At 36.4% G+C, this 24,481-nt stretch overlaps 1 protein-coding gene, 1 long non-coding RNA gene and 1 pseudogene across 2 annotated transcripts; all 3 read right to left on the reverse strand.

The window, feature by feature from the left end:
• Positions 1-1,462: 1,462 nt before the first annotated feature.
• Positions 1,463-11,488, reverse strand: LOC110773272 (putative calcium-transporting ATPase 11, plasma membrane-type). The gene is made up of 7 exons (XM_021977781.2): positions 11,164-11,488; positions 8,859-8,913; positions 6,796-8,756; positions 6,546-6,704; positions 2,621-2,792; positions 2,227-2,525; positions 1,463-2,032 (listed from the first exon to the last, which is right to left on the reverse strand). Exons 1-7 carry the CDS (start codon positions 11,332-11,334, stop codon positions 1,727-1,729), a joined length of 3,123 nt encoding a protein of 1,040 aa, XP_021833473.1. The 5' UTR covers positions 11,335-11,488; the 3' UTR covers positions 1,463-1,726.
• LOC148293202 (uncharacterized) lies at positions 2,799-6,539 on the reverse strand (annotated as a pseudogene).
• A 12,011-nt stretch (positions 11,489-23,499) lies between the features above and the next one.
• Positions 23,500-24,443, reverse strand: LOC148293203 (uncharacterized). Its single transcript, XR_015837061.1, has 3 exons — positions 24,221-24,443; positions 24,061-24,118; positions 23,500-23,620 (listed from the first exon to the last, which is right to left on the reverse strand). It is a non-coding gene; the product is annotated as an uncharacterized LOC148293203 (long non-coding RNA).
• Between the last annotated feature and the right edge of the window lie 38 nt (positions 24,444-24,481).

The raw sequence follows: 24,481 nt of genomic DNA on the forward strand, positions 1-24,481 counted from the left end.
AATAAAACAAAAGAATTGTGATTGTGATGATATTGATGATTATGATTACCTTGGTTATACAAGGATTGTGGTGTGCTAATGTAAGTGCATGTGTTTGTATATTATGTGCAATTGACATATTATACTGTGGACGTGGTTTACTCATACGAGCTTTAGAAAGCTTACCGGGTTGTTCTGTGGTGAACCCGGTGCACTATTCAATGGTGTAGGGGAAAATCCTGCAGGTGGTAGAGACGGTGAGCAGGAGAATTAAGGTGAGGAGCAGGAGGCTCATTGGTGGTTCCACAGACTGTAAAGTGTGGTGTGAGAGTGTTGGTGAGTGTTAGACTTCCGCTGTGTGAAATAAGCTCTGAGGAGCATATTATGTAAAATGATGATTGTTCATTTATGTTGTGAGTTTGTAATGTAATATTTGACTCAGAAGAGTTGAGTCATTATTGACATTGTGGTTCGGAACAGTGGTGTTGTATCAAAAAAGAAAAGTTTAAATTTCTAGGTACTTTTGTTGAAGGTTCCGAGCTTCGCGTCCCGGATCGTTGGTTGTTCTGTTTAATTTTGCAGATTAATTGTTGTTGAAAATTCGGGGCGTGACAATTAATGTCCTAGCACTAGGGCTTTGATTTTTGGCGAATTCTGTGTGTTTAACTGTAAGGCTATACACGAATGATGATATGAATGTTCTCTGCGAATTTGATGTAATTTTATAGACCCAGGGCTTGTGTTTAATTAGAGTGGCTAACAGGTATCAGATAGAGTGGCAAAACATTATATGATATTTGAATTTTAAAAATAATTCAAATAAATAAATAAATAATTAACTAATTGGGTTTAATTTAAATCATAGAACCAAAGAGCCCAAATGCCCATCTTTTGATTTAAAAAAATCCCAAGTATAGCTGCGAGGCGATACTAATCTTTTCAAAAACAAAAAATACCTGTAGTAACTCCCAAAACTCGAGACGTGATATTTGAAGGAACAATAGTTCCAAATCTGAAAATTCCCAAGAAAATTGGATTGTAATTAGAAGGTATCTCAAGATTTCGAATTTCATATTTTGAAATATATTGGGATTTCAAGTCTTTTAATTTATATTATAAATTGAAATACAAAATTACACATCAGTGATGCAGATTGTGCTACAACTAGGCATGAGGGAAAACTAATGAAATCCCAACATTGTATTGAAGGATTTCAAGCATCACAATGTGCTTCAAACAACTTCGTAGGCTTATAAAGGAAAACTGGGATTATTTTTTAAACCTCAGGAAGTTGGTTAATGGTCCGTGTGGATGAAAGAAAACAACTTGGAATTTAACTAAGAGTCAGGAAATTGGGGGATCAAATTCTTGAGTTTAATTTCCACCAATATAGGCGTCATTTCACAATTTTCATAGTGCCATTCACAAAATTCTATCACTTACAAAATTCGACATACATAAATCCAAACACTGAAATCTTCAATTGCCAGAAATTGAAATGATGGAAATCTATATTCCATCATTTTAGAATTCTATATAATTTTCAATTCCTTCATCCAAACGGAGGGTTACAAAATTCTGTCGTTTACAAAATTCGACATACATAAATCCAAACACGGAAATTTTTGATAGCCAGAAATTTAAGTGATGGAAATCTAAATTCCGTCATTTTAGAATTCTATGTAATTTTCAATTCCTTTATCCAAAATGAGGGTAAAAGAAAAAAGGGCAGTTTCGAAGCACCTGTTCAAACTATGCTGTCGGGAGGACCAGATGGAAGCCGTTCGTATCCATCGTGGTGCTTAATTGTACTTTCGACCGGTATGAACTTGAGCACAACTGCAACAAGCATGCTAACTGATCCAAGTAAAATGCAGAGTAACCATAGTTGCCAGCTTAGTGGAACAGTGCTAGCAAAAGCTCCCAAGAACTCTACTATGATAACTTGGAAGACCACTGTGCAAACCATGACGCCTAGGAATACCCAGCTGTCAAACATGCCCACGAATATGTTTATCTTCTCTATGTCACGGCTGTTTATCTCATTAAACACCTGACAAAAGCAAAAGCAAACAAACATCATATGTATAATGTATGCGGAATTCGAGTACTTATGCTGGTGTGTTAAGATTTCAAAGAGACAGACGGACACATGCATAGCCCAGAAGAAGTTACAGGCTCTATTAAAGTTAAACGTGTTGATGATGCAAGAGAAAACCAGGGTTGCTTTTAACCAGTAAAATGTACCTGGCAAAACACAAATGCGTTGAATATCACAGTGTCTAGAACTTCAGTTGCATCTGAACCAGAAAGTCCAAGTAGCTGTTTCCCATAGAAATTGAGAACTCCAAGGACAATCAGTTGATAGATACTCTGGCCGATGATATTCCTCCACATGGCCTTGGTTATGAAGCTTGTACCCCTCCCAACAGGGGGCCTTTTCATAAGTCCATCATTTGGAGGCTCTGTTGCCAGTGCCAATGCCCCAAGAGTGTCCATAATCATGTTGACCCAAAGCAATTGCACAGCCGTAAGGGGAGCAGATCCTGAAAGAGATGTGAAATTTATCGTTATTTATTTGTGTCTTTCTAAACAAATATAATGGTGTAGCATGCGAGAAAAATCTGCCAGACCAACATACCTGAGACACATGCAGAAACAAAATTGATTATTAGAGCAACAACGTTAACTGTCAACTGGAACTGCACAAACTTTTGAATGTTTATGTACACTGAACGTCCCCATCTGGCCACATTTACTATAGTCTTAAAATTGTCATCCAATATGATGACATCAGCACTTTCCTTGGCAACCTGTATATACCATCCATGAATTGGCTATTTAGAACTAGGAACAACATCCAATTATCAAGCAGCCGAGAGGAGAAAACAAATCCTAAATGACACAAAATGGTAGTTAACCTTATGCGCATTCAGATTGTAGGAAAAAAAAACGCCCCGTCAATAATTAGCTAAATATAATTGAGTAGTTGATCTAAGCAGAGGGACTTGTGATTTCCAGAAATCAGCAACTGAAAATTATTGGGAGGTTCAAACAATGAGGAACAATCATCTAGATAGATACAATAGTCATACCAAGTCATGTAACTTGAGCAGTTTGTAAGCCATGTTTGAACATGGTGCACATAGGTCTATCTTGAGCTCCCTACTGTCCTCCCATATATGCGATAGTTAGGATTAACCCAACTAGTAAGTCCATAATATGTTTCATCATCTTGAGCTCCATAACTAGTTCCACTATAATCAGACATAACATAACCATAGCCATCATAAGATTCATTTGAATTAGTACTAGGTCTAGTTCCTATGCTCATAGATCCAAAACTGATCGCCATGTCCTCTTTAGATGGATTAGAGGTATGTGGGCAGTGGATTGTGCATAGATTCTTCATATTAATAAATTATAGGGTTCTAGGCAAGGATTAGCTATTTTTGGGTTTCGATTTGCTTCAATTGTCTTCAAAACTTCTGAATTTTTTTTGGGTTATGTTATGGGTATCGGGAAATATCGGGGATATTGCACTTATCAGGAATATATCGTCGATACAGGGGAAGATATGGCCTTACCCCCCAGTATCGGTGTCAACAATTGAAAATACCGATATATCTGTGTATCGGCCGATATTTCAATCCTTGAATATGGGCACTAGGCACCAAAATAGTAATATTAGTAACAAAAATAATAAAACAAACAACATTAACTCGAAACTACAGCCTTAATTATTTTTCTTTTGGCTATGCATCAAGAATATATCTTTAACATAATTGTTTTACTCAGTAACACGACGCGCAATGTGTCCTACCATCAAAGATTATGTGTCTTGTCAATGCATGCTATATGCGACATACATGAAATCAGTTTGAGTGACGTGACAAATCATGTTAGCAGCCATGTCATGGGGTAAATCAATTTTGTTGGATTAAAACATTTGAAAGTTTCAAGGAAAAAAAGGCTGCCAAGTGATGTAGTACAGCCCATAGGTGTTAGATTAAGCAGTTAAACAATAGAACGGAGAAGAATATAAGAGTCCGAGGAGAAGAAATAGAGATCGAAAAGACGAGATAAAGGGCAGAAACAGTAGAACAAAGAAGAATATATGAGATCGAGGAGAAGATATATAGATCGAATGGACGAAATCAGAGAGTTCTAGGAAAAGGTTTACTCAACATTCAAATCTCCATTTTAAAGAACTACATGGGGGTATTTATAGCAAACTAAAACCTAGACATAATAGGATAAAAATCTCTTGCTTAAACAGAAATCCTAACCCAAATAAAATAGGAAACTTAAAACTAGAAATTTGGAAATCTGGAAAAGTAGAAATCCTACTAGAACTTGGAAAACTAGAGAATCTAGGAAACTAACAAATACATTAGGAAACTAATAAACTTAGGTCCTGCACGTCCTGCACCATTCTCTCTTGGCGAAAAGAACTTGACTCCGATGAGTAAACAACCACAAAAGGTAAAGTAATGACGACAACGCCGACTGCAGGTATGAAAAATAGGGGACGAGGGTTAGCAATCATCAATGTCCGGATCATAGAAACCTTCAAGAGGCTCCACAATCTCACAAAGCTCACTAGCGGGAGTGTTGATAGTTTAAGTTCGCTGCGGACAATGAGAGGCAATATGTCCTTTGGCATGGCAATGGAAACATTCAATGCGAGCATTAGTAGAAACAGCCGGTCCTTTGTTAGGTGGTGGTGCAGGCAGCTTAGATGGTCATTAAAACCCCGTCAAATCCGTAGTGGGAAGAGTTTGGTTGGCGGTTGCAAGTTGACCAGAATATCTTGAATGTTGTGGCGACAAATATGTCTCACCTTCCAATGCGTGGCAATATGCATCTTCCAAAGTATGCGAACGGAACCACCGGACTTTCACACTTGATATCGTCACAAAGACCATGGATAAAGCGAGACAGTGATGTCGGGTTCTTCATGAATCCCCGCACGTATCGTGTTCGATAAAATGAGCATGGAATTCAGTAACGGTCAAACTGCCTTGGGAAAGGGTCCATAATTGTTCATACAATTGATGGCAATAAAAGGTGGGAAGATATTGTTCGCGAAGCTTTAATTTCATCTCGTCCCATAAAGTCACAGGCGGCTGTCCAAATTGGTATAGTTGCTCCTCCACGAAATTCCAATATTGTCTAGCGGCTCCCTGTAGTGTCATCTTACCCATGCGAAGTTTATGAGCATTAGTCAAGTCGTACCAGGCGAAATAATCTTCCATGGCTTAAACCCAATCAAGAAACATCGTAGGATCCCCACAACCATCAAAAGTAAGAGCGGTAGGCTTGATGTGGCGGATGACATCGTTGTCAAAACGGCGAGGGGGATGAGTGTACTGAGCATGTGGAAAGGGTGGCAGGGTAGGAGTCTGAGTAGTCATTGGAGGAGGGCCCATTGTGTGTTGGGTATAATGGAGCGATGGCATAGTCCCAAAAGAAAAAGAGGGCTCCAATTGAGCCTTGGGCGTGTCGAGTGAGGGCCCAGTTGAGCTATGCGACATGCCGTATGGCATGGCCTTGAATTTTTGATCCACCGGTGGAGTGGGCAAAAGGCCACTTTGTGGCAATGGCGTAGATGAACTTGAGAGCACCACTGAGGTAGAAGAAGGTTCAGCATGTCCAGCCCGAGAGTGATTGATAAGCAACTGAACGGAGTCTTGGAGTTTGGTGATGGCAAGGTCCGCCGTCGCACGATGTGTGTGAGCTTGTACCAACTCATCTTTGAGGTCAGCGCTGAGCTTGGAGAGTTGGGTTTCCATGCCAGCGATATCCTCAGAAACTTTGTCTTGGAACGCATGAAATTGTTCCGCAAGGCTGGCCACAGTTTGGGGTTCCATGGCAGAGAGCAAACGCAAATGAAAGTGAGGGAAGGCTCTGATTACCAATTGATGTAGTACAGCCCGTAGGTGTTAGATTAAGCACTTAAACAATAGAACGGAGAAGAATATAAGAGACCGAGGAGAAGAAATAGAGATCGAAAAGATGAGATAAAGGACAAAAACAGTAGAACAAAGAAGAATATCTGAGATCGAGGAGAAGAAATATAGATTGAATGGACAAAATCAGAGAGTTCTAAGAAAAGGTTTACTCAACATTCAAATCTCCATTTTAAAGAACTACATGGGGGTATTTATAGCAAACTAAAACCTAGACATAATTGGATAAAAATCCCTTGCTTAAACAGATATCCTAACCCAAATAAAATAAGAAACTTAAAACTAGAAATCTGGAAATCTGGAAAATCTGGAAAATCTGGAAATCTGGAAAAGTAGAAATCCTACTAGAACTTGGAAAACTAGAGAACCTAGGAAACTAACAAATACATTAGGAAACTAATAAATTTAGGTCCTACGCGTCCTACATCACCAAGTGCTAGTAAGGAGAAGTTACGGGAACTGAAATTCCAAGGAGCAACATAGAATTAAACCATAAGTCTAAAAATGGGTGTTATAGAATGAGTTATTTGAGTAAGATGATGCTTGGTCATCAAGGTTGAGATACACACAAGAAAAAGTAGCTGAGGCACAAACCTCTGTTCCTGCTATGCCCATAGCAAGTCCAATGTCTGCCTCGTGCAAAGCAGGAGCGTCGTTGGTCCCATCGCCAGTCACTGCAACTACCTCACCAAATTCATCTCTCAGAGTTTTTACCAAGGTGTGCTTATCCAATGGTAAAGACCGAGCCATCACCTGTATCCACATGAACATTTAAATTTTTTGTGAACATCTTTAAATAGTTATGGTTGAGGGTGAAAATTTTCCAATGAAATTATTTAGTAACCTGCATCCTCGGTATAACAGCTTTCTTCTGCTCAAGAGACATGTTACGAAACTCCTGTCCTTCTATTGCTAAACCATCCTCTGTGAGTATGCCGCATTCTTTGGCTATGGCTTTAGCTGTATTTATATTGTCACCAGTGACCATTCGTACAGTTATTCCAGCAGCTAAACAAGTTTGAACTGCATCCTTGACCCCAGGGCGCACAGGATCCTTGATACCGACAACTGCTATCAAAGTATAGCCATCATCTGGGATGTCATTTTCGATGGAAGAGTCATCTATATTTTTGAAAGCCAAGCACAGAGTTCTCAAGGCTTCAGAAGCAAAAGAATTAATGACATCCGTGATATTCTTTACCTGTTCTTGGGAGAGAATAACAGATTCTCCATTAAAGTCAATAAATTTGTTACACATTCCCAGTACTATTTCTGATGCACCTTTGCAAAAGGCTCGTTTCCCACCATGAGGATGAGCTACAAGCACAGACATTTTCTTCCTCACAGAATTGAAAGGTTCAACCTTAAGAATATTAACCTCTCTGCGCACGGCATCAAAATCGCCACCCAAAAGTAAACCAAATTCTAATAATGCTGACTCTGTTGGTGTCCCCAAAATGGAGCACTTTCCATCTTCCTTAATAACCTCAGAGCTTGTATTTTGGAATATAACCTGTAAAAGGATGCTTGATGCTCCAGATATTTCTGAACTCAATATTTCTTTACTCTCATTACCTTTTACATCTAAAGATTTTTCACATATCCATATCTTGTTAACTACCATGTGGTTTGTGGTTAATGTCCCTGTTTTATCTGTGCAAATGCAACTAGCAGAACCCATTGTCTCACATGCTGAGAGATGCCTTACGAGTGCCCTATCATTCATTAATTTTTTCATAGCAAAAGCAAGGCTCAGCGTCACTGCCAATGGTAATCCTTCAGGAACTGCAACCACAATTATAGTTACCGCAATAGCAAAGTAGTTCAATAGGATTACTGCATCAGTTGAAGACCAATCAGTGATCTCGTCGTTAAGTATTTTTTCCACCAAAAATCTTACTGCCAATACCAAAAATGTCAACACAGCAAAAGTCAGACCAATTTTACCAATAATTGTAGCAACACCATTCAGCTTTACCTGCAGTGGGGTCTCATCTTCTCCTCCTTCACTCAGAGTTTCCATCAACTTTCCCCATTCGGTTCTCATACCAACTGTTGTCACCACCATTATACCTGACCCATCCTGCACTTTAGTTCCTGAAAGAAGAAAAGGCTTCTCTTCATATACATTCACCGGCTCACTCTCACCTGACAAGCTTGACTCATCAATCAGCAAAGTGTATCCTGATATGAAAAATCCATCAGCTGGAACTTGGTCCCCAATTGACAAATGGACAATATCTCCTACAACCAAGTCATAAATGGAAACTTTTTGTCTTTTTTTATCCCTAGTGACCTGAACAAAAATCTTTTTCTTCTCCCTGTCCAAATCCTTGAATTGCAACGACTGTCTGTAGTCACTAATGGCAGTAACCATAACCACTAAAATTATACTAATTAAAATTCCCACACCATCGTACATGCCTTTTGGCCACCCCTCAGTGGCAATTCCAACTCCTATTGAAACCACAGCGCATACCATAAGGATAATTAATGTTAAGTCTTGTAGGGCTTCCCATACAAACACAAAAAATGTTCGGGGAGGTTTCTCCGTATAGCGGTTTATGCCATAAACATTTTGCCTGATCGGTATGTTACTATCCTTAACACCTTCATCTAGTGAGACAGAGACTTTCCTTAAAATCCCTTGAATTCCACCATGCATTTTCAAGGCCTTAATATCATGGCCACGCGTGATAGATGCAAGTTCATCTGGGTGAATGCTGAAACCTGCGGTTCTGGCATCTTCAGACAGCTTGTATTCATCCTGTCCTCGCTTTTCATTGGATTGATCACCAGCACCAGCTTCATAAGATCACATAACAGAGAGAGAGAGAAGGAATGAATACATGACATCAGCACACACATAATGAACTTTTACTTGACCTATAAACTTAAAGATGATACCATCAATAAACTGCAGTGCTGCTTTTTGAACGTAAAGAGCAACTCGAATTTTTTCCTGGTAAAACAAAGAAGAATAACAAAGTCAAAAAACTGATGACAATCATAGTCCCCCAGAACTATAGTAGAAGTAAAAGTTCACAAGTCAAAGTCTTCAACTGAAAATAACAGAGTAACCACCGGCTATATTCAAACATATATAGCTTACAACCACATTTGTGCATCTGCACGCATATATGCAGTTGTTTCTCTTGTACGGTCCTCAAACAAGATCTTTAATGAAGTCCTATTATCAGTTATTACATCAGATTTGAACTACTCTCAATGCATCTGAGCATTGAAAACACAAACATTTACAGAACTATTAACAAACAATTGATATAACTAAATGGAGCCCAAATGTTACGAACTAAAACTTTCCTTTATTTCCAACGGGAGAATTCAAAAGCCTATTTTTCAATTAAGTTTGTTTTGATCAAAATAATCTTCCGGGTTAATCATCACGCAATATATCAATTCTCAATTCTTTAGCATGACCCTAGTATTATACCATAAAATCAAAATTAAAACTATTTTGAAGTATCTTTCACTTTCAGCATTAATAAAATTTAGAAAATTTCACTTGGAAGTTGGAAGTTGGAAGTTGGAGTTAATATATATTTTCTTTTTAAGAATTACTAGAACTTAACATACTGTTTTCTAATACACGCAAGTATACATTGGTCCTGACAATTATTATTTCAGAAAGACGACCAAATCCGTGTGTGTTTGACTGAAAATCACAATCAACTGAAATTAAACAAAAGTTGAGCATGATGTGCCAACTCCTGCAACCCCTTTTTTGGTTTTATAATCAAACAAGACGTTAATGTAAAAACAATTTTTCTTGATAATTTAATACGATCCATAATACTCCTTACCAAAACAAACTAAAAACAAGTGAAACATAATTTTATGCCATGTTAGCATCACATACATATATGCCAGATCAATGATATTCATATAAATTGAAATAGCATGGAAAATATTAAATTGGTGGACCTATGAAACCCTTCTAAAATAAATAATTAAAAAAGATAATTGGTAGTTGTGTTTCATAAAAATAGGATCCATTATCTGATTTTTCTTTTATTTTTATTTTTTTTAATATAAAAAAGTGTGAATTTACCATATTATCCTCATTTAATTAATAATTTCAATTCTTAATGTTTGCATTAACCATTTTTTTGATATTTTGAATATTTCACCATTCTTTGCCTTTTGCGTGTCATGTATATATAGATAAAACAGAAAGAAGCTTATCTTAATATTTTAAGACTCAAGTGGATGAAATATTATCTATAGAAAATTTAAAGAGCCCACGATGCCCCCACTTGGGTGACCCACCCATTTTAAGGATCAAATTGGACAGGGAATCGGCCAATAATCTCTATCAATAGCCACCCACTACAAACACGACGAAACCCTCTTGTTTTAAAGTCATTATTTTTGACATTTTTGTCATGCGAAAGTTCCAAGAAATTTCGTCCCTTGCCATTATTAAAAGGTGAAGTCAGAAAGGTCTTTTTATTATATTCGTACCCATCAGCACGACCAGAAAAACTGTTTTTTGGTTATAACGTTTCTGACTACGCATCGTTTTTATGTAACCCATGGACTAACCTATTACGCGTCGTTTTCTGTTGAGGCAAATGAAATTGAGTTTTTCAGTTTTAAACGCAAGTACCTAATATAAAAAGTACCGCATCGGAAAATTGATATTTTCTTTTTTAAGAAAATTTCTAACCTCACATTTTCTGTTTTAAATTTTAATAATGCACGCTGATGATTTTCCTATCTCCACTGTATAGTGGAGCCCATCAATACAATAATACACAAGGTAACGCATGGGGGCATCAATACCACCACGAGCTCTCCAGGCGGAAGGGGATCGAAAAATTGAGAACAAACGTGGGACCCACCCACGCGTAACGCATTGTAGGCCGAAAGAAAATCCCTAGCTTCCTGCTTGTCTTTCTTTCTTTCTTTCATTTTGTGAGTTCTAATCCATTCGGTAGGAAATGACGATTTAATTTACAACCTACGATTAGCGATCACTGAATTTTTAGCAGTCCAAATTACTCAAATTAAAATGCTGAAAATCGTTTTAATTTCTTTTGTTTTCATACCTTTTTTATCCCGGTAACCAAACAATCAGGCCAGCAAAACCTCTATAAACGGCGGCGTGCTCATATTTTTTTTAACGAAATGAAAACAAAAATGTAAAAACTGCATAAGCTGAGAGAGAGAGAGAGAGAGAGAGAGAGACCTGGATTTGACGCTTCTTCTTCTCGGCCTCGTCCCTTTTAGCTAGATCGGCGACGAAGCGGAACCTCCTGCGAGGGTTCTTGACGAGCGAGACGGCTTTTCTCCATCTCCGAATAGTTTCCTCCGAAGGATTCTTGCTCTCCACCTCGAAGTCCTTCAAGTACCTTTCCATTTCCACTGGTTTCTTCTCTGTCCTCACAATATTCAGAGAGGCGCAGAAAAAGAGAGAGTCGCTCGGAGGCGGAAGACTAGAGGGAGAGAGGGAAGGGAACGGGAAGGGAACGGGAAGGGGAAGGTGTGGAGTCGTAGTCTTTTAAGATCCAGAAGTCCACACGCGGATAGTTGGACGACTAGGAAAGATTCCGTACATGTGCGTACAAAACGTTTGTCCTGTGGCCTGCCGTAGATGGAGGCCACGTCACGTGGTTTACCGTGTTGGTGGGATTATTTAATTAGAGAATATTGTTTATGTGTGTTTTTTTTTTTTTTTGGGGTCAACTATGTGTGCATTATTAGTGGGAAAAGTGTTTACTTTGCTTTTCTCGTCACGTGATTTGGATTTCCTAGGCGGATTATACAAATTAGAAAGTGACACTAACTTTCCCTTGGAGGTTTAATTATTGTGGTTAAATTTTGGACTCGTCACGTTTGTCTTTTATTTATTATTTTTTGCGAAAATCACGTTATACCCTAATTCTGAAATTGTCGAAGTTTGACTTAGCATTATAGGCTAAAATATAAGAAAAATTAGTGTATAGACTATAGTTTAGTGATAAAAAATAATAATAATAATTAAGATATCATAAATTAAGTATTTTGGTTTTGGATTTGGTGAATGGGTTTTGAATTTTGTTTTATAATAGGACAACAATGTGGCCCAAATTGGATAGACCTAAAGGGTGTTTCTCAAATATAATTATTTGAGGAAATCCTCAATAGAAAGGGACTGTATATAGGGTCCTTCTTACAGAGTCCGTTATGCGGATTGGTGAATGGGTTAGCATTATAGGCTAAAATATAAGAAAAATTAGTGTATAGACTATAGTTTAGTGTTTACCAAAAAAAAAAAAAGAGTATAGTTTAGTGATAAAAAAATAATTAATAATTAAGATATCATAAATTAAGTATTTTGATTTTGGATTTGGTTAATGGGTTTGGAATTTTGTTTTATAATAGGACAACAATGTGGCCCGAATTGGATGGACCTATTTAAATTCATAGGGAAAAGATTGTTTTGCCCCTCTTAATTTAAGAGATTTCTCTCAAAATAAAATTATTTAAGGGAACCCTCAATATATGGGGACTGTATATATATACTAGCCCCTTAGCATGTGCCAATTGGTTTTTTTTTTTTTTTTTTTAAGAATTAAAAAAGATAATGGGTAGTTGTGTTCCATAAAAATAGGACCCATTACCTGATTTTTTTTTTTTAATGTAAAAAACATTAATATGAAAAAGTGTGAATTTACCATATTATCCTCATTAATAATTTTAATTCTTAATGTTTGTATTAACCAAGGGCATTTTATGGTATGAAGATGTGAAAAATAAATGGTTTGGATCATTGAAAAAAAAATTATTTGAGGAAACCTTCAATAGAAGAGGACTGTATATAGGGTCCTTCTTCGTTATGGAGTCCACGATGCGGATTGGTTACGAATATCTATTTTTGACAATGCGATGATCTCAACTTTCAATGCTTCATTTCTTCTTTCTTTCTTTCACCGAGTTCACTCTTCTCTCTCTCTCTCTCTCCCCTCTTTCTTTTTAATTCTTTCTTTCGTTTTCTTTCCTTTCCTTCTCTCTTCTCTCTTCTCTCTTTGTTTCCTGCGTTTATCCCTTTATCTCTCTTTCATCTGTCTTTTTTTTTTCTTCTTCTTTCTCTTCACCAGTTTTCTTCTTCCTCTTTATTCCTTATCTCTTATCTATGTTTGTCCTTTTTTTTTATTTTTTATAATCATGTGTTTCCCCCTTCTCTCTCTCTAAGAATGATTTGAGGAAAAAATCATTTGGGGGAAAAATTGTCATGGCATCAGCTATAATTACTAGAAAAAATTGACTGCTCCATGTATTGCTCTCATGGACTGTTTAAACCTCTAAAATCATTTTTCCCCCAAATCATTCTCAAAGAATGAAGAAGAAAGAAAGAGGAGAGTGAAAAGTAATAAAATGTCTCAGAAACAAAACCAACCAGTCATGGAAGAACAACATACTCAAACAGAGTCTCTGATTCTAATAAGAATCTTCTGTTAGATATATGCCATGGAAGCCAATATATATTGGAATATTCTAAGAATATAATATAATCAATATAATCAATATAATCAAAAAGGCATGAATGTTACTGTAAGAGCATCCACTATCATGCTCCCTATTTTTTAGTTAAATTTTAGCTAAAAACATATAAAAGTTATTTTAGGAGCTCTCTATAAAATTTAAACTCCAATCATGCTCTCTAGTTTAGGGAGTCATAAATGCTATAACTCTTTTGTAATTGGTCCATTTCTATTAAAAATAATATAAAAAATAGTTAGTATTAATTAAAGGTTTGAAATACTCATTAAATAAAGCAGTAATAAATTATAGGGAGCCACTAGGAGTCCTTTCTCTCTCCTCAAATTTAGGAGCTCCTAGAGGTCTCCCTATTTTAGGAGGTGGATAGGGAGCATGGTTGGAGTTGTATTTTTCCAATTCCTCCCTAAAATTTGTCTAAGGAGGTGGTTTAGAGAGCCCATTGTGGATGCTCTAAGATACATAATCTACATAAAGTAACAAGTTCATGGATAAAAATATGAATGGAAAGCAATCTAAAGAAGTTAAATTCACGAGACCTCTTCATCATATAAGTATTGTATCCTAAAAGGTTCCTGGTCATAGGATCACCAATTGGACAATGGTGAGCCGTGAAAATTGGTACATGTTATGTTTGCTCAATCATGAGGATGACTAGTTTCAAATAATTCGTGTAGAGATACTGAGACAAGTGCGTAGGTGTTCTATAGAAATGAAGTTCACTAAATGTGATCAACTCAAGAATTCTTATATGGAAGTCTTACTCATAAGTGTCAAACAAGGAATTCTAAGTAATGATAATGCAAATTAGTCATTAGACCTAAGACATCATAGTTGTCTTGTGCATGAGCTGTTTGTTTTTTAAGAACACTATACAGTCGTATCAAGAGGAAGTGACTTAACGGTGTTTCTTAGGACACTCAGCATATGCACAAAGGCAATTGAATGTACAACAAGGAATCTCTACTCTAAGTAAGAAGAGAGAATACTCTAAAGATTTGATTCGTTGAATCTTTGGCCAAAGTACAGGATGAGAATTGAAACAAGAACGTTTGCAATTACATCCAAGTGAATTATATAACCTAAAGATGTCATGTTAGGAAATTGACACGAATTAACTATATCCCAGGATACACGACAGAGAGTATTGTAATATAGAAGGATCAAATTGCATTGTAATCACAAACTGACTAGGTTCTAAAAATGAATTCTATTTAGCTTGGATAGTCATGACATACTGTTAGGTGTCACTCATGGTTTATGGAAGCCCTATGAGGACTAATAACAATTAGCCTTCGTCAATAGGGAGAATTGTACAAAGATATACAATTCACATTCAGTTTAGAAGTAACTATTCTTACCCATAGCCTCGCTAATTAGAACATACAAGATCGCACACGGAAAAGGTATGGATTGAGAATTGAAAAGAGAATAAATGATTTTGCAACTCAGACAAAGTCAAAGTCAAAAGTCAAAGGTCAAACAATTGACCTGAGACTTGACACGGTCAACATAAGATTGACTAGGACCAACACTTGTTAGAAAAGATAGTGATTTAATTTATTAGGTCATTAAATCAATTAAACTAATTGGATTAGTTTAATGAATTAATTAAAGTTATGGAACTTTAATTTTGGTCATATATGACTCAAATATTTATAGAAATGGACCTCATGGACTTAGGCATAGTGTGACACATTAAAGGATTGATGTGTTAGACCAATGTAGCCCAAAAAGACCAAGATAGGCAGGGGTGTGGCACAAAGGGGGCTTTTGGGAACACATGTGTGACAGAATGTCTCTATATATTCATAGCCATATTACCATACTTCTTTAGGGTTTCAAGTTGGATACTTTGGAAGAAAGGAAAAACCAAAACCTCACTCTCCCAAACCCTCTTGGCCAGCCATCACGGAGAAGAAAGGCTAGCACCTCTTCTTATTCTCTTGGTTCCTTATTCTCTCATTCTCATTCTACCTTGGTGAAGATACTTTGGGGGGGCATAACCATATTATGCCTATTTGGAGAACAAGGTGGAGAATCAACAATTAAGGGACAACTCCCTCTACTTGAATCCCATTTTTGGGATTCAAGATACACTCCAAAGGAACCTCACTCTCTATCTTCTCTTTAATATGTGATATTAGTGTCAAAGGTGCAAACTTTCATAAACCGATAAAGATTGGGAACTAGGTTGAAACTTGCATGAATCTCTAGCCTTTTCTTGCTTCCGCTTCTATTTGATTTGATAAAGGATGTGTATAGGCTAGATAGTTTGTTCTCTCATAGCGTCTAGGGATTTTAGAAATCTCTACACCTAATTTTCCCTTCATCTTCCCCCTTTGAAGATTGAAGCCCAACAAATAAGCCAAGAAGCCACACACGCTCCAGAAAAGCAAACACTTCTGAGAAAAGCAAAAACATCATTCATCACTTCAAGTTCCAATTCCAGTTAAAGCCAACATATTGTTGTCATTAAAAACAAAAGCCAAAAAATTGATTTCTATGGATATTAAATCATTCAAAAGATTGAGACTTCTTCAATAGAATCAATGGTAGAGGCAAAACCAGAGCCTTAAACCCCACCACCACCACCATTAGCAAAGAAGGGGGAAACGCAGGAAAAAAAAAAAGAAACAAAGAGAGAAGAGATAAGGAATAGAGAGGAAGAATAAAATTGGTGCAGGGAAAGAAGAAGAAATTGGTGAAGAGAAAGAAGAAGAAAAAAAAAGAAGAGGAGAGAGAGATAAAGGGATAAACGCAAGAAACAAAGAGAGAAGAGAGAAGGAAAGAAAAGAAAAAGGAAGAAAAAATAAAAAAGAAAGAGGAGAGAGAGAAGAGTGAACTCGGTGAGAGAAAGAAAGAAGAAATGAAGCGTTGAAAGTTGGAATCATCGCACGGTCAAAAATAGATATTCGTAACTAATCCGCATCGTGGACTCCGTAATGGAGAAGGACCCATATATACATTCCCTTCTATTGAGGAATCCTTCAAATAAAGACACCTTTTGGGGTACTGTACAATTTTTTTTTTTTCAATGATCTAAACCTTCTATTTTGTAGGTCTTCATTCATAGATCATCTTTGTAAAAAATTAGACAAATCAAAAACTATTTAAACATCTAATTGTGTCCTACCAAATCAATGAACACGGTGCTTTAAGAAAGTACTACAATTTCAATAATTTAATTGAATGGTCAAATGATATCGGATTCAAGTGATTTTTTGTAAAGATGATCTTTGAGTGAATATCTACAAAATAGATGGTTTGGATTAGTGAAATACAATATGGATTAGGCCCTACAAGGGTGTCCTTCAAATAAGCTTATTTGTGGGATCCCTCAATAAAAGCTCTCTGTATATATATATATTACAATAGTGAGATGTAAAATATCGGTCAAGGGGAAAGGGGTTACTTTGACTTAGTAGAGCAATTAAGTTGTAAGAAAAAAAGCCTCATTAATGCGATATCAACATTTTTAAATGGATTTTTTTATGGACTTAACAATTGGGGACAAAGTGAGACACAAAACGTTGGTTAATGGGGTAAAGAGTGGGTCACTTGTTAAACATTGGTCAATTCAGTAAAGAAGGTCACTTTGACTTTTCAGGAGGCAATGTGTGAGATTTGACCATAGGAGCCATTAGAGCACTTAAGCTTATAGTTTATGTATGAACTTTTTTATAAATAAAAAAATACATCATTTTTCTAAGAAAGAAAAGTGAGAGGGAACTTAAACACAAGACATCAAGTGAAATATGAGATCAAGGTACAAATCTAATTAGTTAAACTTAAAATGGACAAAGAAAAAAAAAACCTAGCCAACTAAGAGGGGGAGAGAGAGAGAGAGAGAGAGAGAACTTCATATACAGGGGGTTTCCCTGGATCCTATCGGATCTTCAATGTTCTATACCGATCTTATCTTCTTTTGGAAAATTAATTATCTTTGCCACAAATCTGAGTTGACTTTGGTTGTGCCTCATCTTGAGGGGCTGCTCTTTTGAGGTGCTCCTGCTTGGTCATGGTAAATCTATTGTTCATTGGTGCGTTGGGTCATGGAGTTACTAAGTTGCACTCTTTATGTCATGTCCCGAAAGAAGATTAGTGGCCCATTTTTTGTCAAGATTGTTTTATAAAGTCCAGAAACTCTATGAGTTGTATGTGTTGTTTTTCCCTCATAATTCAAGAAACTTAGTTGACTTTTTTGGGTGTTCGTAGTGTTGAAGAATGTATAGTCCCACATCGGAAACTTGGCCAACATATAATGGGTGGTTCTACTACTAATAGCATCAAATCCTTTTGTATAAAACACCACTCATGTCATATATGTAAGTGGTTAAGTTGGGGACAATATTGGTATTGCTAGTAGTAGATCATTGGTTCATCTCTCAAATTTAAAAAGGTATCAAAGGGGGCTGATTGATTGGGCCTGAATTACTAGGCGTTTACCCAATATGTGGTGTTCACTTGTTAGGCTTGAATATTTACCCTTACCCTTTACCCAATAGATGGTGTTCACGTATTGGCCTTGAATGATTAAATGTATGAAGTTGTAAATATCTTACAAAATGAGTATGAACTTGAAAATGACTGAATCTTTTGTAATTTGTCCTATTTTCATTAGGTTTATTTTTATGTAGTGTACAATTTTCACCTATGTAAGTGGTATGAAATTCATGATACATATTGTGAAGCGAATATAATGGCATATGTTCTTCCAATTTTATGACACATACACAACCTTGTGTCTGGTTTTCTAAATTTTCGTCCTTTATTGTTGTAAAAATGGTTTTGATATCTGAAATATTAGGATCCCTAGGGGATTTGGTTTGCAATAATTTTTTAATTATAAAAACCATTAAATTGCTAAATATTTCAATTTAGTACATTTTATTTTTTTTACAAGAGAGGGGGATTCGAACCTAGGACTTAGGTGCATAGATAATTTCTCGTAACCACTTGATCTACAAGTATGGGTGGACATCAATTTGGCCGAACTGACTAAACTGACCGATCCAAAACAGTAAGAAAAAGTCAAACAGTTTAAAAACCGAACCGAACCATTTATGGTTGAGTTTGGTTTGGTTTTCAACTTCTGTAAACCGATCTAAACTGAACTGGACCATCTACTTGTATATTTATTTAATTATATTTTATTTTACATGTGTATTCCTCTAATTAGATAATAACTAGATATGAATGTTTAATTAGAAGTTTGGTGATCCTTTGGAGTTATTGATATTTGAATTGTAGTTATATTAGTTACTGAAATTTGAAGTTTTATGGCAAGTTGAATTTTAGGATGGTTTGATACACTTGAAAATGAAAAAAGTATGTAGCCAGTTGTGAAGTTTTTAGTTGTCATTCATTGGGCTAACAATGTTGAAAAAATACAAAAGGAAAGAGAACTGGGCTTATGCCCAAACCGACCAAACCAAATCAAATCAAACTAAACCAATTCATCTTAAATTGGTTGGTTTGGTTCGGTTTCCTCTGTGATTGTTTTCAAAAATGAACCTAACCAAACCATTATTTTGTACTTGGTTCGGACACAATTTTGAGGTGAAACCGATCCAATCCATACCGTGTCCACCCCTAACTACAAGCCCCTTGCATTTAGTCCATCTTTTTTAGTTTCTTTTTACAAGGCTGAAAAACTTCTAAAGAAATATAAACGGGGTGAGAAGAAATAATAATTCAAATTATATGGTTTTTATTTACTTATATAAATGATAATTTAAATTAATGGAGAGGGGGTGGGATTTGAACTTGGGTGTAAAAGGGCGAACTCACTGTCCTATTTATGGATTGATGCTGCGAAGGCTATATCCAAAGGGAAGACAAACCGATAGTGAATAAGCCATGCCTTGAGAATGAATTGTTTCTGTGAAATGTTGATTAAGTTCTTGGTTTTAGATTTATCAATTTTAAAAAATGTATTTGACAATGCTATTGGCAACCTGGGAAGAGTTCTGTATTTGATACAATAGTTGTTTGCTTTCTAGTTGGTCTCTTTGTATTTTCCGGCCTTCGTGCCATTGGAATGAATCTGCTACTTTCGACAAAAAAAGAATCTATTTTCTTGCTTTGTTTCTACTCTTCTATATATTTGGATATGGAATCAGACCCTCCATTTGGAAAAAAACAAAAAAAAAACAAAAAAAAAAAAACCAGAAAAGAAAAACATCTAACAAGAGGAAGAACCTGATTTGAGGAAGAATATTGAAACAAAATAACAGAAAAGAAAAAACATGTAAGTTGTAACGAGGATGAAGAACTGATTTGGGGAAGAGAAGATTAGGCTGGTGTTATTTTCATAGCCATTGGATGATATTTAAATGAGGTGGCATGTTTAAAATAAAAGATAAGCAGGTCATGCTAAAGAGAATTCAAGCAAAGAATTCGGATCTTTATATATTACTAGAGCTAAAAATGGGTATATAACTAAATATGTCTTTTCATAATTACATCATGGGGGCTTCTCCAATGCGAACTCTAAGATGCGAACTCGTTGCGAACTTTTGTTTTTAACCGTTGGAAGAGGAGCGAAAAAAAAGAAAATAAAGCCACACAAGCCATCCAACGGTTAAAAACAAAAGTTCGCAACGAGTTCGCATCTTAGAGTTCGCATTAGAGAAGGCCCCATTACATCATAACATGTAAATTTACATAATTTATTTGATTCTTCACTCCACGAGAACATGATTTGTTTTGCTGATATTTCCAAGAAATACGAAAACCAAACTCGTAGTTCTTTATTAATGCATAAATACTCGAGCAAGTTCCAGAGCAAGAATTAACATATTTCAACCTTCCCTCCATATCTGACAAAAATATAAATAAATAAAAAAGAAAAAGAAAAAGAAACGTGAGTCCAATAATGTACACAAATAATCGCACAAGAAAAGAGAGAGAGAGAGAGAGAGAGAGAGAGAGAGAGAGAGAGAGAGAGAGAGAGAGAGAGAGAGAGAGAGAGAGAGAGAGAGAGATTATGGAGATGAAGGGGTTATTATTTGGTTCAGGTAAATTGAAATTGGATAAAATGATGACCAGATAGTAAAGAGCCCAAGAATTAATGTGGAAGAAGAAATACAAGAGCCCCCCATACAATGATGAGGAGATGGGAGTTTCTCACATACACGTTATCAAAGTGCTACAGAAGTTCGAATTTGAGACCATTTGATCTACAAGTCAATGTTCTTTTCTTCTAGACTAGACCACGTTGCCGTGTTGACAAAGAGTTTGAGTATATATTATAGAGAATATATGAAGGCAATTGTGGATATTAACAAGTATACAAATATTAACAAGTTTACCTCAAAATGTAGACTAATTTCAGACGTGGTTTTTGGCACACTCTTTGACATGAAACTCCATACATTCTATAAATTCTTCGTCTGATTCACATATTCCATAAACATTATATAGACAATGGTCAACAATTGCCAGGTGCTTCTGGAGGAAATGATTATATATCAAATTAAGTATAGCGTTCATCCATCCCACTATTAATACCATAAGGACTTTGAAATGATTTTTCTCCATGTGTTTTCAATATTTGTCTTGAATTGTTTGTCTCTTTTAATGGTGTGTTTTTTATTTTTATTTTTTTTATTTTATAAAAGACGGGGCCATACTCAAAAGAAAAAACTAAATTACGGCCGAGGCCTACAGAGACCACGCAGGTCATCATCAACAGAGGACCTAATACTGTCCGGAGGCACTTGAGAGGTACAGAGACCCAAATCAAGGCAAGAACCCAAGTTAACAAGTCTATCAGCCACCATATTGCTTTCACGATAAACATGATAAATAGAGCAGCTCCAACATTTTTGATGTCGTCCTGGCAGCCCCATAACAAGGTAGCAAGAGGGTGGAGGGTAGGGCTCGTCAATGGGCCGGGCCGGGCTAGCCTGGCCCAAATTTCATGGGCTTGGGCCGGGCCGGGCCGGGCTTTAAAGAGGAGAGAGAAAATATCGGGCCGGGCCGGGCCGGGTTTTTTTAGAAAATTCAAAGCCCAAGCCCATCTCATGAGTCGGGCTTGAAAAAGCCCATCGGGCCGGGCCGGGCTAAGCCCAACGGGCCGGGCCGAAATGGGCCTAAAAAATAATAAGTGTAAAAAAAAAAAAAAAAATTATGCTACAACAAAATTGAAAATTTAAATTTATGTATGCATTTTCATGTTTTTGTATGTAATCACATTTTCACGTTGTCTTGAGCATATTTCCTTGATAGATTTACATAAAACAAAAGAAAATACTCTAATAGATTTACATAAAACAAAAGAAAATACTAAAAACTATAAATTTAAGGATAAAACTTGTATTAATTTTGTGCTCATCATTTGGTGATGTGTTAAAGAAAAATATGATTATATTTGGTGGTATGATTATGTTTGGTGATATGATATGTTGTTTGTCTTATTTATATATATATATATATATAATTGTTGTATTAATAAATGACACAAATTAATGTGCTAATCATCCAATTATAAACTAGGAATGAGTAGAATTCAATGGAAACAAACACAATTTTTATAACAAGTAACACACAAAAAAAAATTAAAGAGGGAGATTTGTCATTCAAGTGATGTAATCCTAATTCTAAACCCTTATTTATACATAATTATATATGTATGCGGGCCTAACGGGCCGGGTTTTTGTGGGCGGGCCGGGCCGGGCTTTCATGGGCTTAATCGGGCCGGGCCTATGGGCCGGGCCGGGCTTCAAACACCTAAGCCCAAACCCGGCCCAAGCCCAAGCGGGCCGGGCCCTCTCAAAGCCCATAACGGGCCGGGCCGGGCTTTTTTTCAATGGGCCGGGCGGGCCCCGTAAGCCCATGAGCCCGCGGGCCAAATGATGAGGCCTAGTGGAGGGCATCCACAGCTTTATTGAGAAGATGCATTGCAATGGCTGAGTCAGATTCCAGCACAACATCACTGCAACCCATATCCCAAGCAAATTTGAGACCATAGTAGATACCCCATAACGCAGCATCTAACCATAACCAATATTAGCAGCAAACCCTTTAACCCACATCCCAGAGCTTGATCTAAGAACATCACCAGCAGCAATGTACTTTTTGACAAACTCCAATGGTCAAGTACTTTATTTTATTTTAATTTATCATTTATCATTATATAATTTTATTTAAAAATAAGATATGCTGATTTAGACCAAGAGTTTTATATTGGCTTTAACTAAAGTTATTTTGATTAGGGTTTCTTTTTCTGTAGTGTTTCAATTTAGTCCATCCTTTTTTTAGTAGCTTTAAGTTTGAAAAATTGTTACATTTTCTACAACACAAAAATGGTCACTCCTTAGGTTTGGTTTTTTATTAGTATTTTAATTGACTCTTCTTTTCTTTATTTTTATTTTTCTGCTTGCTTTTGCGTCTATTGTCCGCCATTAAAAAATTATGGGACCTTATATCATAAGAAGTTGGACCACTTTTTCATTCTCTAATTGATTTTGTGGTGGAGTCTTAACTTCCTTCAATTAAACCTAAAGAACCTCAACTAAAGAAAGTGGTGGAATCACTACTAGAAAAGCCACTTATAAGTAGGGCTGCACACGGGTCGGGTTGGGTTGGGTCGGTTATGGGCTCAAACCGTTCACCGAACCGGGTCATGTCGGCAGGCCCAAATCCTTAACCGCACACCTGTTTATTAAGCCCATTTTCGACTTAAGTCGATACCCGAATTAAACGGGTCGGGTTGGTTCGGTTTGGATGTATGCCGAGGCCCAACAAAAGCAAGAATTGAAGGTTTTTTTAAAGTTTTTCAGGCCTATTCCTTTTTTTAAAGTTTTCCAGGCCCATTTTTTATTATAAAAAAAAACAGTTTTCCAGGCCCATTCTGTTTTTCCAGTTTCTCCTATTTAAAGTTTATCATCATTCAAATATATATAAAAAAACACTTAAAACCTAAGAAAATTATCAACCACCACTCATGTCCAAATAATCCAATAATTATTACAAACCATAGCTGATTGTGAGAGTAATCTCAATCACAATCTGCGTATTTGCAAAGTTTAAAAGAAAATCCAAATGAAAACAAATAAATTTCCATGACAGCAACCAAAATAACAACAAAAATATAAAAATTTACGAGAAATAAACACAACCAGCAAGCCAATCCTTTTTCCTTAGCCTGCAAATCAATTCTGTACAGATAATGATATCACAAAGGAACATTAGTGGAGAACAAAAAATGAACTCTGTTTCAAATGAAAAAGTTTCCATTCTCTTCTTTCATTATTTTAGGAAACTCGATTAGTATAGAAGCAGACACACACACACACACAGAGGTAAGGATTATAACTTGTGTTAGACATAACCCGAGAAATTTTAGCAAACTCGTTTAGTATAGCTAGCACCTGAATTTTTTGAGATGTTAAATATAGTAATATACGTAGCACATAACCAGTACATAAAATGCAATACATAATAAAACTCGGTTGTTGGACAGTGTCCCCCAAAAAATATCAAATAAAAAGAAAATTGCCAGATAGTAGTTCCTTTTATCAGACATTATTCATTACAGTGAACAAACATCTTATAACATACACCAAAAATTCTTGGACCAAAAAATATAGAAAATTACCAGAAATAAAAACACAACCAGCAGCAAGCCAATCCTTTCCTTAGCCTTCAAAATCAATCTGTCCAACAAAAAAAATCACAACATAGTTAGACAAAATAAATCAAATAAATATAAATTTTCGGCCCTAAAATAAATAAATACAAATAATAAAAATCACAACATAGTCAGACTCGTTCATGAGAATTTGCGGCTCAAATTGACAGAAAAATCGAGTGAGGAAAACTGAGAGAGAGCGAGAGTGACCGTGAGAGAGAGAGAGAGAGAGAGAGAGAGAGAGAGAGAGAGAGAGAGAGAGCGACACGGATTGAGAGAGCGCGAGTTACTGAGAGTGAGAGAGAGAGAGAGAGCGAGAGCGAGAGTGACAGAGAGCCACCCTGCGAGTGACTGAGAGAGAGCGAGAGAGAGAACGATAGTGACAGAG

Source organism: Prunus avium, chromosome 7, assembly GCF_965620075.1.
Source record: "Prunus avium chromosome 7, drPruAviu1.hap1.1, whole genome shotgun sequence".
In the NCBI taxonomy this organism is placed as follows: Eukaryota; Viridiplantae; Streptophyta; class Magnoliopsida; order Rosales; family Rosaceae; genus Prunus; species Prunus avium.